Source organism: Spermophilus citellus, assembly GCF_964194105.1.
Source record: "Spermophilus citellus genome assembly, chromosome: 1".
In the NCBI taxonomy this organism is placed as follows: Eukaryota; Metazoa; Chordata; class Mammalia; order Rodentia; family Sciuridae; genus Spermophilus; species Spermophilus citellus.
This window is the reverse complement of record NC_138182.1, coordinates 93,570,944-93,587,601: the sequence shown is the minus strand read 5'-3', so window position 1 is coordinate 93,587,601 and position 16,658 is coordinate 93,570,944. Positions and strand designations below refer to the sequence as shown.

Below are 16,658 nucleotides of genomic sequence, written 5' to 3'. Positions count from 1 at the left end.
AACCAACCCAGATGCCCTTCAATAGATGAATGGATTAAAAAAGTGGCATTTATACACAATGGAATATTACTCAGCACTAAAAAAAATAACAAGATCATGGCATTTGTAGGGAAATGGATGGCATTAGAGCAGATTATGCTAAGTGAAGTTAGCCAATCCCTAAAAAAACAAATGCCGAATGTCTTCTCTGATATAAGGTGGGGTAACTCAAAATAGAGTAGGGAGGAAGAGCATGAGAAGAAGATTACCACTAAACAGGGATGAGAGGTGGGAGGGAATGGGAGGGAGAAGGGGAAATTGCACGGGAGATGGAAGGAGACCCTCATCATTATACAAAATACATATATGATGGTGTGAGGAGGAAGAATAAAAGAGAGAAATGTGTCACAGTAGACTGGGTAGAGAGAGGTGTTGGGAGGGGAGGGAAGGGGAGGGGGTATATAGGAAGGGCAGCAGAATACAATAGACACTAGTATTGCTGTGTGTATATATATGGCTCTATAACCAATGTGATCCTGCAATCTGTATCACGTGGAAAAATGAAAATTCATACCCCATTTGAATCAAATGTATGATATGTCAAGATCATTGTATTGTCATGAGCAACTAATAAAAAAAAGTACACAATTTTAAAAATCAGTTGCTTACTGTTATTAGCCAATTAATTTCACTTTTTCCTGGGTCAGTAGCAGACCTTTGGTTAGGTGTCCTGTTTCATAGGTTGCAGAAAAGCTTGGTTTCTGCTCTTGGAAGTACCAGGTTTGAATTCTGGCTCTTCTATCCACTGCCTTGCTCATGGGAAAGGGACCTGGCCTGTTTAATCATCTGTAAAATGGAGGTAATGATAATTTCTACCTCAAAGAGTTACCAAGGAGATTAAATTAACTAATGCATAAAAATCATCTAAAACAATTATATCTGGGTGCAGTGGCATGCACTACAAAGTCTAAGCTACTCAGGAGGATTAGGCAGGATTCCTTCTTCCTGGGAGATGGAGGCCAGCCTGGATAACATAGCAAGATCAGGTCTCAATCAATCAAACCAGTTCTGGCTATAGTAAAGTTCAAGAAAGGCCCATAAGCATTAATGTGTACTATTATCAAAAGATGACAATTTCGAGGCATATTCCACTAATGGCTACTTGGAACTGTGGGATCAGTGGGTGTACTGACTTGTTTCATAAACCTGTTGTGGTGTTAAACATATGGAACCTGGATGAGTACCTGTCCCACGTGAAAAAGCTGAATGAATAAATGCAAACACCACAAAAGCAGGATTTCTGTACTTTACCTCTTACACTTAAAAATTTTGCCTAGCATGTTATCAGCACTCAATAAACATTTGATGAATAAATGAACGGTTGAAGGCAAGGATCTGGAGGAATGCTTAAAAGGGTAATAGCAATTAGATTCAACCTATATAGGCAAGGACACCTTTAAGTTAGACCAATTACTATCAGGACCTACTCCATTGCTACAATGAAAATTACACTTCCCCAATATCGGGAGTTTATTTCCTAAATGCAATTTTGTCCAACAGTCAGAAGGTTTAGCAGCAAATATTTGTTAATATATTGAGAGTATTCAATAATACTTGCATCTTACTAAAATATTTGGGCAAACATTCCACAAAAAATCATAATGGCCACTTCCAATTGCAGTTAAAATTTTCTGTGAAAATATTCATATATAAAAATAACCACTCAGTGGTTGGGGCTGTAGCTCAATGGTAGAGTGCCTGCCTCACATGTGCAGGGCACTGGTTCGATCTTCAGCACCACATAAAAATAAATAAATAAAGATCTGTGTCCATCTACAACTAAAAAAATATTTAAAAAAACACTCAAAAATTTCATAGGAAAAAAGACATTGTATCTGTATCACAAAAAAGGTGATTTAATTAGGTTTTATTTTTCAATAGGTAAAAAATCTACCTTGGTGCCTTGGTATTTCTAAGGAAAAAAAATAAAGAAGAAATAAATGAGTTCTCTATGCTGAAAACAATAAACTGGGGGGAAAAACCCACATTATGACCTGTTAAAATATAACACTGCATTTTTTGAGAATTTTAGGACTAATTTAACAATTTTCTATTAGTATCTCAGTAATATTCTGAAAGTGGGAACTAAAACAGAAAACTCATAGAATCTTTAAAAAGAAGGAAACACAACAAGCACACATCAAGGAAAAGTTTCTACATTTGGTTTTGTTTTACCTTGAACCATGAGCATGGGCTCCTTGCCCCCACCGTGGGCCAGCATCTCCCTGCGATAGCGCTCCCCAGCGGCCCTGGAGAAGAGGAGAGTGTTAGCCACACTTGCTGGAAGGGCTTGCTGGACTCCATGGACTCCCATCTTGAGTTATTCAAAGGAAGCCACTCTGGTGCCACATTCAGAAAACTTTCCACCTTATGAGAAATCAGCCCTAGATTATTTTCTTACTTTTAAAAACTGAATTCTGATTTCTGAATGATTGTAAAATAAATACATAAAACCAGGTGTGATACATTCACTGTTATCAGGATAACAGAATTTTTGGCTTTCTGTTTTTTTAGCATATAGAAAGGATTATTTAGTTTATGTTGTATAGAATAAGTAAAAGATGATATCCTATTCTGTACAGCTCTTAGGATTATTTTAAAAGAAGGTTTGAAATTATTCATGCCAGTCTTTACTTTCTGAAAAAAAATTGAGACAGCACCTAACAAAGACAGACAAATAACACTCTGAAATAAGAGTGCAGGAAAGACAGCTGGCAGGAGAGGGTAGATGACAGCAGCAAACCTCAGCCCAGAACCACAGCTAAAGGACCAGAAGACTTGACGGTGTGTGTGCTAGTGGTGAAGGCAGAGACGGAAATGCAGGTGGTTCTCAGCTTCTCAGACTCTTCACCAGTGAGCTGTACCTATGTGACACTGACTTCCACAGAGAACACTGTATATCTGTCTATACACAGGAAGGCAGGTTTGGAATTTTTTTTTTTTTTTTTTTTTGCCGTGCTAGGGATCAAACCCAGGGCCTCATGCATGCTAGGCAAATGTTGTACTAAGGAGTAGCACCCACTGCCCCTTAGAGACTTTTCTTCCTTCCGTCCTTCTTTTATTTCAGTATTAGTGATTGGATCCAGGGGCACTATATCACTGAGTTATGTCCCCAGTCCTTTTTCATTTTTTTTTTTTTTTCTGTAACAGGATCTTGCTAAGTTGCTGAGGCCAGCCTTGAACCTGTGGTCCTTCTGCCTTGGCCTCCCAAGTCACTGGGATGACAGCTGAGACTTTTTATAGACTGAAATTCCCCACATTAAAGACACTTAGAAACAAACTAATGCTATTCCTTTATGTTTTGTGGAAAATGTTACTCTTTTAACACAATTGACTATACATTGTGATGAGATGACTTAGGTAAATTGAGATTATTTTCATTCCACTGGCTCTGGAACATCTTTATACCCAGGTAACTTGGTGAACCTATATACATGGTCTCTAATTGGACCTTTTGAGAGCATTACAGCATCCAAAGCATGTTGGCATCAAACGTCACAGTCACACCCTGAAATGAATGCTAAGGTAAGGCAGGAAGACTGCACAGAGGTGTGGCCCTCTCATGGAGGGACAAGAGCCTTGCCTGACCCCGGGTCGGGTGGCTTAAGGTCCCCTTCAGGCCACAGGAGGCAGCACCCCTTTTCCTGCTCCAAGCGTGCCGCTACTCTTCAGGGCCTGATGAAGGCTCTCTGCCTGATTATTGATCACAAGTGGGATCAAAAGGACCCTTTGACAGAGGTTAGGAATTTTCTAGTCTACTGAGCACTTTTACTAGCTTATTTTTATGTGTTCATAAAAGTATGGCAACTACATGTCTAGGCAAGAATGCACACATAACTAAGATACAAATATTTGGAATATATGTTTTTAATAGTATGTGGTTTTCTAGTATAGTTCCTTCAAACAAGATAATATTTTGCCCATTTTATAGAAATCTCCAGTAAAGAGTTGCAGTCCCTGAAATTGATTTACTATAGTCAAGTTTGGCTGTAGATCCTTTGAAAATAATAAAATCCAAAGAGCAGACCAAGTGTCTGCAGTCTGCAAAGGGCAAGACAAAATAACATGTGGATACCAAGCTGTAAAACATTTAAAAATTCTGTGACATCAGATTTAAGTTCAAAAGATTTTAGAATTGAATGTGACTATAAACTGCTGAGAAAAGCCAAATCTGTGTCAAACTGTTTGAAAGCTGAGAGGTGTGAAAGAGACAGGCAGGAGCAAGGAACTGGAAGAAGACCGAAATGACCATTGACCATCGTCAACAATGGAGATGTGGCTCAAGCGGTAGTGCGCTCGCCTGGCATGCGTGTGGCCCGGGTTCGATCCTCAGCACCACATACCAACAAAGATGTTGTGTCCGCCGAGAACTAAAAAAATAAATATTAAAAAATTCTCTCTCTCTCTCTCTCTCTCTCTCTCTTTAAAAAAAAAAAATTAAAAAAAAAAAAACAATGAAGCCCTGAACAAATCACTCTCCTCTGAACCTCAGTTTACTATAAAACGTAGCTGTTGAAGCCAAACTGCTGTGAATGTCATATGTCAACTCCAGGGCACGCTAAAACTCTAACAGGATGTGTATTTTAAACCATGTTAAAGTGGTGAAGATAATAGGAAGGGTGCTGCATCAGGGACTGTCAGTGAAGCGGCCCCTTCTTGAGACTGCCCCTGCCTTCCATGGAGGCTGTCTCCCCAGGGAAGGAAAATGTTCCAAAAGAAGACAGAGGGGTAATATCCAGAAAGAACCATGTTACTATCAACAAACAATGTTGCTGATGGTGCTGCTCCCAACTGGGGAAGAGTTAAAAAACCTTTGTTGGGCAGTAGAGAAAAAAACTATATCCTCGTGGGTAAAACTTTAGATGCGTGTGCCAAAGTCAAGAAGCCTGTCAAAAGTGACAGGAAGCTCTGAAAGCAGAAGGCACTGACAGCAGGAGTGGCTGGAAAAATGGAGAAAATATAAGGGAGCAAAATGGGAAAGCAGCAATGGGTTGTCTTGTGCAGAAGCCGAAGAGTTACACGGGGTCAGTGGAGGCATGTGGAGGGTACCAGGCAATTCTACAGAACACAGAGTTGTGGAGTAAGGTGGAAGTTCAAGGCCACCATTGCCTCAGGAAGAGGCTCACTGGAGGGCAGGGCTCCAAGATGAGTCTGTCTCACAGAGTTCCCACTTCCTGCCAGCGTCACCTGGGTTCCAAGTGATTGACGATGGATATAGTGTGATAGGGATTACTGTGGTTGAAGGAGGCAATGTTTTATAAACTTACACAGCCCTTATTACCTGTTAAAAGGATCCTGTAGAAAACATTCCTTCCAAACCATGGACGCTACAGCTCTGGACATCAGGTAAGAGTAATATTTGGCACCATAGCCCACAAGGTGGCTGAATCTCAGCTGCCAGGCCTGCAAAAACAGAAAGACAGCAAGAGAAATAATTCAGTCTTTGCATTTTAGGAATATTATATATGAGAGCACAATGGAAACATATAAACCTGTGCATGTTTTAAGTTTCTCCTACAGAGCTATGTCATTCACAATATTAATATTTTTACATTTTATACACTGTTATGAGCTCAATTGTGTCTCCCTAAAATTTATATGTGAAGCCCTAACATAAGGCTGGTACCCTCAGAAAAAGAAGAAATTTGGACAAAGATACTAGAGCATGTGCAGAAAGGAAAGGCCATGCAAGGATATAGAGAAGGCAGTCATATGCAATACAAGAGAGAGGCCTTAGGAGAAACAAACCCACAGAAACAAATGCAGAAGAAATTTCATTTGTTTAAGCTACCCAGTCTAGGGTATTTATTATGGCAGCTCCGGCTGACTGATACATACACAAAGAAATTCTTAAATGATGTGAATATAATCTTCAAACAGATTTTCTTGTGTGTGTGTGTGTATCTATCTATCTATCTATCTATACATACATATATACATATACCTCCAAATATGTTTAACTTTCTTATTGAGTTTACTTACTTAAACTAATTTTAATACATTTTATTTCATTTGACAATTTAGAAAAAAAACTCATGAGTTTACTTATTTTTAATAATTTGATAAGTTTTACTTTGCAATGACCATTTGCTGCAAGAACTGTTCTTCAGTTCTGGACTGGTTTTTCTAAAGCTAAAAATATCCGTATTTTATCATAATTTTAAAAATTTTATCCATTTATTACTTCTAATTAGGTATATATGACAGCTTAATGCATTTTGATTCATTTTACACAATTGCAAAACAACATTTCTCTGGCTGTACAAGATGTAGCATTGCACCATATGTGCAGTCATACACGTACCTAGGGTAATGATGCCCATTTAATTCCACCATCTTTCCTGCCCCCATACTCCTTCCTTTCCCCTACCTCCCCTTTGCCCAATCACAGTTCTCCCATTTTCCCCATGGCCCTCCCCCCATTATGGATCAGCACATACAGAGAACATCCGACCTTTGGTTTTTTGGGATTGGCTTAATTCGCTTAGTATGATATTCTTCAGCTTCATCCATTTATTTGTAAATGCCGTAATTTTATTCTCTTTTAATGGTGAGTAATATTCCATTGTGTATATATACCACAGTTTATTTATCCATTCATCTACTGAAGGGCATCTATGCTGGTTCCATAGTTTAGCTACTGTGAATTGAGCTGCTATAAACATTGATGTGGCTGCATTACTATTATTTGATGATGAGTCAAAAAGGCAAGAACATAAGAAAAATGGGATAGAATTGAAAAATTGTTTATATGAAGGCAGAGAAGCTGGAATCTGAGTTTTTTTTTTTTCCATAAATAAAAGACTAACACTATGAACCAAAGGTAATCCCTGGCTTCTGCAGCATCTTGATGAAAAGGTGAAGAAATTCTCAGGGCTCCCTGCCTTCCCTAAGCCTGTTCAGCTTATTTTCTAATCATGACAAGGAAGAAACTGCCACCACTCACGTGTTCAAGTTTGTTACTCTGAGATTCACTTCTGCAATAGAAATGTAGAGAGGAAAACCCAGGAGGATGGCAAGAGGGTTGATAATGTAGCAGGCCTGGACTTTCACAGTTCTTTGGACAGCAAGGAATACCTGGTCATGGGCATCAGAGAGAATTTTGAGAGAAAGCATCCATTCTTTCTGAGAACAAGGATGTAGCTATTATAAGAAAGGCCATGTGGATTTTCATGGGAGAATACTGTTCCAGTGGAAACTTCCAGTCCCATAATATTGCTCTTTCTCTGTACTGAAAAATTGAAAACCCCCATACTCTGGCCAGGAAGAGGAGGGCCACATAGGTACAGATGCATAAGAGCAGGACAGCGTTTTTCTCTTCGTAAAACTGTCTCAGCAGAAGCTGGGTTATGAACCCTATTCTCAACACTTGGACTCTAAATTTTTTACTTTTCTGAAATGAATTTAATACATGGTCTTCTACTTTCTTCTAAAATAACCTTTACCTGACATTAAATTTTTTTTTTTGTAAAAGAACCAGAGCTCTTAAGATCAATAACGATTCCATAATCAATCTCGTAACTCCCTAAAAATATAAATAAAGTATGATCCACACTATAACTCTTGAAACTAGAGAAGCATGCAATCATACACTTCAATGGTATACTTTGACATTTAAATTTTTTTTAAAAAATGGGATTTTCTTTTGGGTGATAATCATTCTCTAATTCTCTAGGAAATAAGATATAAATAAAATCCTTGCTCCAACTCTATGAACTAGATAAGCAAATTCTAGTTAATATATTAAGAAACAAATATTTCTGAAAAGATGGTTCTTTCATCACAGAAGTGCGACTAATCTTAGGACATTCTCTGAGCCCCCTACTCAACACGCAGTGAGTTTAAAATATGGCCATGTGGCAGTTACTCTCTAAATGTGTGCATTTCTTTAAGATAATTAATCTGCCTGGACTGGGCAGGTTAGGGAGGTATGCAGGAGCACTCCAATCAATTTAAGCCGACAATAACCCTCAATGTCTACTCTCCCTTTTCTGCAAAAAGATGATTGAAAACAAGGTGGGCACCCTGGGAGTCCTGTGCTGAAGGGAAGAACCATGTCCAGTACCTGCCTGTGAGTGCACCATCTGTGAAGGCAGTGTCTAGCACGGATGCTATGCAGGTACACTTGCACAGCTGGCTGTCATCTCCCTCTCAGTCACAGTAACAAGGCCTGAACTCTATCTATCACAAGACACTCCTCACCCCAGGCACACTGGCTCCCAGAGGCTCAAGAGAGGCTGTGCCCTTGTGATGGGAGAAGCTGTGCACTAGAAATGTGGCCCAAATGTCTTCAGTCAGCAGAGTCTCTTGAAGCAAAGAAGCAGAGAGGTAGACAGAGACTTTTCACCCTATTTAAAGGCTAGTAATATTTAGAAGAAAGTAAACCACCCAGGCCATCTATGGTCCAATTTCAGAATAGCAAACTGTGACTGACTACATTTTTAATTTAAAGGGTTGGGTCTTTGGAATTCACTTATAATGCACACACAGTTCTGAAGAGTCTGTCTTATTTAAAAAGGAGTCTTGTATATTTTTGATGTTATTCTGAAAACTCAGTCTGCTAAATGTTGCTTAAAATGTGGACCATTGGTGATCTTTCATACATGAAGCAATTTGGAAGAGATGATATCTTTAGTAATAGGATGTGGCCTGAAGTTATATTGGCTCTGGTGCTATGGATCATACAAGCATCTCTCAGAGTGAAATACACAGCACACAGTTAGGGAGCTTTCTCTTTGAAATGTTTTCTTCATGGTGATCTGCCAGATCTAGTTTGTCAGCCTTTGCAATATATGCTGAATTTAACTTTGTTTAGATTTGACCTGAACACAGTTTTGTTTCATCTTGAGAGCAGGTCTACTTCAACAGCATCCTGATTTGAGGTTAAAAAAAAAAAAAAGTCTAGGTTTCTTAGTTTCATCAACTCATAACTGAATTCCATATAAACAGAGTAGTAAAAATAAGCCCTTTCAGAACTGTAGACAGAGACATCAGGATTTCTGTGACACACCACTGCCTAAGCTGCCACATCTGCCTTAGAGTCTCATCCCTACCTGGACATAGATATTCTCGCTGTGTCTTGCTCTTTAATTACAGGTGCTACACCCTTCCCAGACCTTACAACCTGCTAAATCAATTATACCTACTTGACACCTTTCATCAGAGGTTTGTAACTTTATGGACAACCAGACCTACAATTCCACTGCTATTTGAACACAACTGCTGAATTCCTTCTAATTTAACTTAACATTACATCCTTGTTTCTATTCTACTCTTTCATCTGAAAAAATGTAAGACAGCATTTCAGGTTAAGCACTGGAATTAGCTCATTTTCTTCCTTATAAATCAAAATTTTCTTCTTTTTAGGGGGGAATTGTCAAGCGGACAAGTGTCCACCCTTCCCTCAATGTTTGACAGACAGGTCTGGTTTCAAAAACAAATGATGCAAACATCTTCATAATTTTCCTTGTATTCTTGCTAGAAATGCAGACATTCAAATCCTAACACTATCCCAAGGCATGGTTATCTAAACTTGTCTTGGGTTAGATAATCTCAGTGAACCCATCTGAAAGACAGAACATAGAGCTGGTGGAGCAGCATGTCAAGAGCCCCGTGGGTAATGTTATTTGCCTTAGAACTCTTCAAAGAACGTGAGACCCTTTGAGAGTTTTTATTTGCCTGTTTCTCTTCTCTGACTTTATGATTTTCTAGGAATGGAAAGGCAGCAATGTAGCTCTTTACTATTTTCCCTTTCAAACCTGGAATAGGAACTAGAGGGAGGAAGTACTCGCTCACCCCACATTAAACAGTGAGTGATGAAACCAACCATTTCTCTTAATTGCACTATTAAATGGAGCATCATTTCTTCATTTCCAGTGATATGTGTATAAATGCATTTACCTAAAATATATTTTAAAACAATCTTATTATGAGACAATACAAACTGCATGCAAAAAGGAATGGTATCCATTGCTTCCTTACTGTGTGTCATTCTGTACTGAAATTTTCTTTAGATCATGAACCACATGATCTGTCCAAATATACACTCAGTACCGTACCTGTCAGAGCATAACAGAAATTCAGTAGACTCTGCTGGTTGGCTGGCTGGACAGGTGGGGGGACACTATGTGATTCTTTCAGACTGATGTTCATACATGATATCTGTCTCTAGCCCACTCACCCTAGAAAGCCTCTTGTAGTAGTGGAAGGAAGTTATAGCCATGTTGGGAAATCCCACTGTCAGACATCTAAGGGTCCTCTAGAACTAGGAGGGAGTCTCTGAAACCTGGGAGGCCTGCAGGACCTGAAGAAGGGGTCTCTATAACCTGAGAGAAGCCATTATGACCTGGGCAGGGGGCTACTCTAGAATCTGTGGGCCATCTATAGATAGCAAGAAGCCTGTCAGTCCCACCACCACAAAGAAATGAGTTCCACCGACAACCTGGTAAAGCAGTCAAGCCCCAGATGAAACCACAGCCTGGCTGACATCATTGCCACAGCCTTCTGAGGCCCTAAGCACAGGAAGTGCTAAGTAGTACAGATGCCTGACCCCCAGGAATGTGAGATGTACACTGTTGGATGTCACTATGTTTATGGTGACTATTCCACAGCAGCAGAAAACTAATATCATAACCTTACTGTTTTAAGAAACAGCATAAGAGAGAAAAAAAAACCTAGAAATACTGGAGGGGTACCTATACTTCTTAAAGGCCTTTCCCGTTAGCTTGGAAAAATGTAAAAATTAGAACTCTACTTTGGACAAAATAAAAGCCATGCGTTGGGAAGATGCCAGCTTACCAGACCTATCCACTCACCTTTGGCTTGTGAGATGAAGGAAAGAAACCAACTGTACATCCACCCTGATTTCAATTACTGACACCTGCCACAAGCCACATTCCTGTTACATCAGACACCTGTAATTTTCCACTTCATTTCTACCATATCTGCTAAAGCACATATCAAAACACACCACAGAGCTATTTTTTTTACAGCTGAAAATGAAGTTCTTACACAAGCAATAATAGAATTACAGACTAAAACGTTAATCCTGCTCTCTAATATGTAAAAATATGTATCAGACATACATCCTTGTCAACAATGGCATATAAAATCTGAATAATTTATAAAAATATCATTTCATGAGAATCCTACAACATCCTAATGACAACTAAGAAAATATTTTCTATACTAATGACAGTATTATAACCTACTTTAAAGAGACTAGGCCCAGTGTTATAAAAAAATACTTCCTAACAATCCAATTCTCTTTAGGCAATTAATAGCAACAGGACAGGCACACTGCTTATATCCTCCTTGAAGAAAAAAGGGACAATAAAACAGCATGCCCTTGAATGTCCCCTTTCTGTCCCCAAGAACCTAGCCAAGTTAAGGGAACAATAGGAGCAAATCTGGGCTAGAATCTCCAGATATCTAAGGACACTGGCTTTCTCTCATGTATTCTGGGATTTAAGGCAAGCTGGTATTCTCTGTAGAAAGCTGCTTTCTGCATGTATACCAGACAGTTCTCCTTGGGATGTTGGTCCATACAAGGAGCAGAGCAGGTGAATATTGATGATGTCATTGGTTTTGCAACTTAACCTATAAAATACTTCCTGCCTGCAGTAACTGCTGCAGACAAGAGCACCACTGAGTTCCCCGAAGCCTCTGGACAAAGCATTGTGAGGAGGAAGAGTCGTGACTTTCTGGCTAGGTACTGGAGGAACTGCATGTAGCAGAGGTATATCTGTGCAGTCTTTCACCACCAGACCTCCCGGTAAACATTTCTCAATTAACCCTGTAGCTTGTATCTCATCTTTGTGGGCCTTCCTCGCCTGTCCCATGGCCCTAGCACAACGGGGTGGTAGGTGGTATAGTGCTAATGATGCACAACATATTAAATAGGAGTCTTTTTAGTATGTCAACTTCAACTGTCAATTTTATTTATATATGAATTTTAAAATTTTTGTAAAACAAAATCCCTGGAAATCTAGTCTTACACACCTATCAAAAACTAACATATTAGAAGAGCAAGGACTAAAACAAATTTATTAGGTGAAATATGAAAAAGTATACTGATCTAATTAAATGAGATAATAAATGAGAAACAAGCAACAAGCCCAGCTGGAATTAAGGAATGTTGGCTTCATTGCTTCCTAGTAAAAATTCTCAACATGGCTTTTTCTGTTGACTGTAACATCTCAAGAGAAAAAGGTAGATTGTCCCTTCATTCTAGAGAAGTCATGGTCCAATAATACAGAGGATTCCAGCTTCCATAGTCAGGAAGGCACTGGAAAACAAGGGAGACCTTGGCAGGAATAGCTACCGTCAGGGCAGTCTTTGGTAGTTAGTCACATGAGACAGGTGTAGTATAGGCACCAAAAGAAGAGGGTACTGCTTTTGTCTTCATATGATCACATATGTTAGCTTGGAAAAAACATAAAAATTAGAACTCTACTTTGGACAAAATAAAAGCCATGTGTTGGGAAGATCACAAACTACCCAGCAAAGGAGGTGGGTATGTATACAGGATCAGAAAAAAAAAATATGAAAGGAAAACTAAAAAAGGATATGACCGTCCTTTGTAGACAATGGGATTTTCTGCCCCTCTGTACAGAGGAATATAAAAACAGTGATGCAGCAGGGAGTAACTTCTCAAAGGAAAGAAAGTCCCAAGGAAGGTACATCACCTCTAGAGAGCATGCAAGTAGGTATGCAAGGGAAGGAGGTGTGCAGAGAGATGTGATCCCAATGTGGGCAGAATCTCTCTCCACCCAACTGCACCCTTCAGGGCTGGCACTAAGCTTGAGAACCAAGTTCTCCACTCACCTTGGGATACCAGACAGACTGTATCCCTGCCCTGTAAGAGCAACTTAGAATATAAAAAGGAGAAGGACAAACAGAATGATTTGGTATCAAAAAAGCCTATCAACTTTTCTTGCATGATATGGGCAAGGAGAATCCTAGAATTTCTTCCTTTGATCCTCATAGGTTAGACTTCATCTCCTGTCTCTGCCTCCATCACTCTGCTGCAGCCACAGTGGTGACTTGCTGGTCCAAAACACAATAGGCAGGGAGCAACCTCTGAATCCCATAGGTCCTTGTCCTTGCTTTTCTCTCTGCCCCAGAAACTGCCCCCTACAAGTAACCATATGTCTCTTTTTCTCATTTTCTTCAGTATCTATTCAAATAATTCTTTAATCAATAAAATCTTTTCTGATAATTAAAAAAAAAAAAAGACCCTGCTTACTGCCTACTAGTTCTGTTTCCTGCCCACAGGCAGTTAGGCCTCTGTTTGTGGCAGCAGGGGCCCACTTGTGCCTTGGATCTCTACTTATGCTGGTCCTCTTTGTGGGAGTGATTGGGCTCTCAGGGATGGTCATATGGGCCTTCTGGGTCCCCTCAGGGGGTGGTGTACCTCCCCACCATGGCACTGAAGTCCTGACTTTCAAAGCCACTTCTCTATCATGGAGATACCCTGCTGGGCTCCCCATTAACCTAATCAGCCAGCACATGAGACTGGTTTAGGGAGGGACAGATGCACTAGTTTAATATTTTCAAAATGCCATCCCAATTACAAAAGAGCTTTTCTTGTGCCTTTAAAATCTTTGTAGAGAAAACCTAAGGCTGTTCTAACTTCTCCTGTACTCCTAGAGCCTCAAGTATGTGTTTGTTAATATCAGGGCTTCACTGTCATATAGACACATAGTTCTTTCCTCTTTACCTAGAAGCATGACTCAAAATTGATAAACAGACTCAAAAATCATCCATCCCTCTTTCCAAAATTCATTGAATGCTCATGACATGCTGGGTAGTGGATCTTAAGTGGATACTAAGGACCCTGTACTCATAGCCACATAGTCTCCTGGGGAAGACTTGACATAAAGAATCATTGTCTGATTCAATGTGGCTGCTTAACCATCACCAGATCCATAATCTTGCTCACCCTAATCTTGCAAACGTAACTGTGTCACACCCACCTCATAGAACAGTTATGTGGGTTAAATAAGAGAAAGGAGTCCTCAAGCTTGCACTGCTGGTCCTCTGGGATGGCTTTATTTGCCAGCTACCAACTTGGTCCTTTGGTGAGCAGAGAGGACCCTGGGTACCTCATCGTATCTTATTACTAGCACAGTGTCTTCAACAAATACGCACACAGAGGATGATAAAATAAGTTTAAGAATTAGACACAAATTACTGCAATTTATATAAAATATACATTTATAAGTCCAAATCTTTTTCATAATTAGTTTCAATAATCACTAAAATTAAAAAGGTGTCAATGAATAGGTAATATACAAGTTACGGTCACACACACACCCCTGAATTTCTGAAGTGACAAATCAAAATTAAAATGCTTCTCACAGAATTAAGACTCATCCTAGATTCTTCCTGATTAGTTATATGATTTCATCTGAAATCTATGAAGTCTGGTGTCTACATATCTATATCTTCATCTCACTAGCTCTTGCCTATTAAGCTTTAAATGATGTTCACTCAACTTCCTTGGTTGGAACAACCACTGCTTTCCAAACTTATTTTCTAATTCTCCTATTGAAAGATCCCTCCAGGTCATATGGACAAGTGAATCTCACTCCTTTATATTACCTAAGATGTATACAACTGGACATCTGCAATTAGGAAATATGTCTTACCAAGGGTTCTTCTCTTGCTGGATGAAAGTGAGTTAATAAAGATGGTAAAAAACACTTTCACCCCCAGGAATACTTCACAGCCACCTCCTCCGCCCCTTAGGAATGCTATGAAGGCATTCCAGAAGTTTATTAACTGCATGTTCTCAAGTATAGCCCAGGGCATGTGACAGTTTGTCATCTGCAGGGCATGTTGCTACCTGCATTTTGTGCAACATAACTGACAGGAATAAAATACATGACTGATCCATGGAAATTGTTAGGGTTGTTTGCTTTCTACCAACATCAATACCCTCTGATTATCTCATCTGAAGAGTTTCCAAACTTCCTGATGAAATAGCTTTTAGCAATTTTTTTTTTTTACAAAAAACCCCCAAGAAACTAAAAAAAGAAAAAAGAAAAAGGAAGAGGAGGAGGAGAAGGAGGAAGATAAGAAAGAGGAAACAAACAGAGTTGTACCTGAAACATTGAGAATTTGGATAATGCCAAATAGCACATATCAATGAAATTTTTTACAAAAAGGATTAGGTAAAAATAATCAACACCCTTGGTTAAAATTAGTATACACATAAATAAAGCAGCCCTGAAATTTATTAAAACTGCTCATATCAAAATAGTATCAACTTTTTTTTTTTTATTCATTCATCCACTGAAGGGTATCTAGGTTGGCTCCACAGTTTAGCTACTATGAATTGTGCTGCTATAAACATGGATGTGGCTGTGTCCCTGTAGTATGCTGTTTTTAAGTCCTTTGGGTATAGTTCAAGGAGAGGGATAGCTGGGTCAAATGGTGGTTCCATTCCCAGATTTCTAAGGAATCTCCATACTGCTTTTCCATATTGGCTGCACCAATTTGCAGTCCCACCAGCAATGTATGAGTGACCCTTTTCCCCCACATCCTCACCAACAATTACTGTTGTTTGTCTTCATAATAGCTGCCATTCTGACTGGAGTGAGATGATATCTTAGAGTAGTTTGATTTGCATTTCTCTGATTGCTAGAGATTTTGAGCATTTTTTTCCACATATTTGTTGTTTGATTGTATATCCTCATCTGAGAAGTGTCTATTCAGGTCCTTTGGAATTTTACTCAGCAATAAAAGAGAAGAAAATCATGGCATTTGCAGGTAAATGGACGGTGTTGGAGAAGAGAATGCTAAGTGAAGTTAGCTAATCCCACAAAAAACAAATGTCAAATATTTTCTCTGATATAAGGAGGCTGACTCATAGTGGGGTAGGGAGGGGGAGCATGGGAGGAATAGATGAATTATAGATAGGGAAAAGGGGTGGGAGGGGAAGGGAGGAGGCAGGTAGAATTAGTAAGCATGGTGGAATGTGATGGACATCATTATTCAAAGTACATGTACGAAGACACGAATTGGGTGTCAACCTACTTTATATACAGAGATATGAAAAATTGTGGTCTATATGTGTAATAAGAATTGTAATGCAAAAAAAAAACAATAAACCAAAGTACATGTATAAAGACATGAATTGGCGTAAACTCACTTTATATACAAAGATATGAAAAAGTGTGCTCTATATGTGTAATAATAGTTGTAATGCTATCCACTGTTGTTTTTATCTAAAAAAATAAAATCAGTTAAATAAAAAATAGTATCAACTAGCATTATGTTACAATGCTATAACATTTTATATATTATATGTGAGTTATATAAGAATGTTTGGATTTTTTTTTTTTATATTGCCTAAATTTGAAGGTTCAAGGTTTGATCCTTGAAAAGGTCAGCAATGAGAAATGGTTTAAGGCTAAAATGAACTAATAGTCTTGTATATCCTTCTAAATCTATAGATTACTAAGTTAAATCTTATCCTACATAATACTAACCAGAACACACTTCTGAGGTTAGTTGATCTCTCACTTTTATAGCAATGTAGTCTCCTCCTTCAACGGAGTGAATCAAGTCTACCAAATGTGACCCATCACGACCTTTCCCTGTCCTAAAACATT

General features: G+C 39.0%; 1 protein-coding gene across 2 annotated transcripts in view; it reads right to left on the bottom strand.

Moving 5' to 3' along the window:
* MIPEP (mitochondrial intermediate peptidase) overlaps positions 1-16,658 on the bottom strand; it is a 147,642-nt gene that overhangs the window by 27,998 nt on the left and 102,986 nt on the right. For both annotated transcript variants that reach the window (XM_081304798.1, XM_081304799.1), the window contains 2 exons: positions 5,321-5,442; positions 2,215-2,288 (listed from right to left, as the gene is read on the bottom strand). In XM_081304798.1, coding sequence (XP_081160924.1) covers positions 2,215-2,288; positions 5,321-5,442 — 196 coding nt within the window. The remainder of the gene's footprint in view (positions 1-2,214; positions 2,289-5,320; positions 5,443-16,658) is intronic.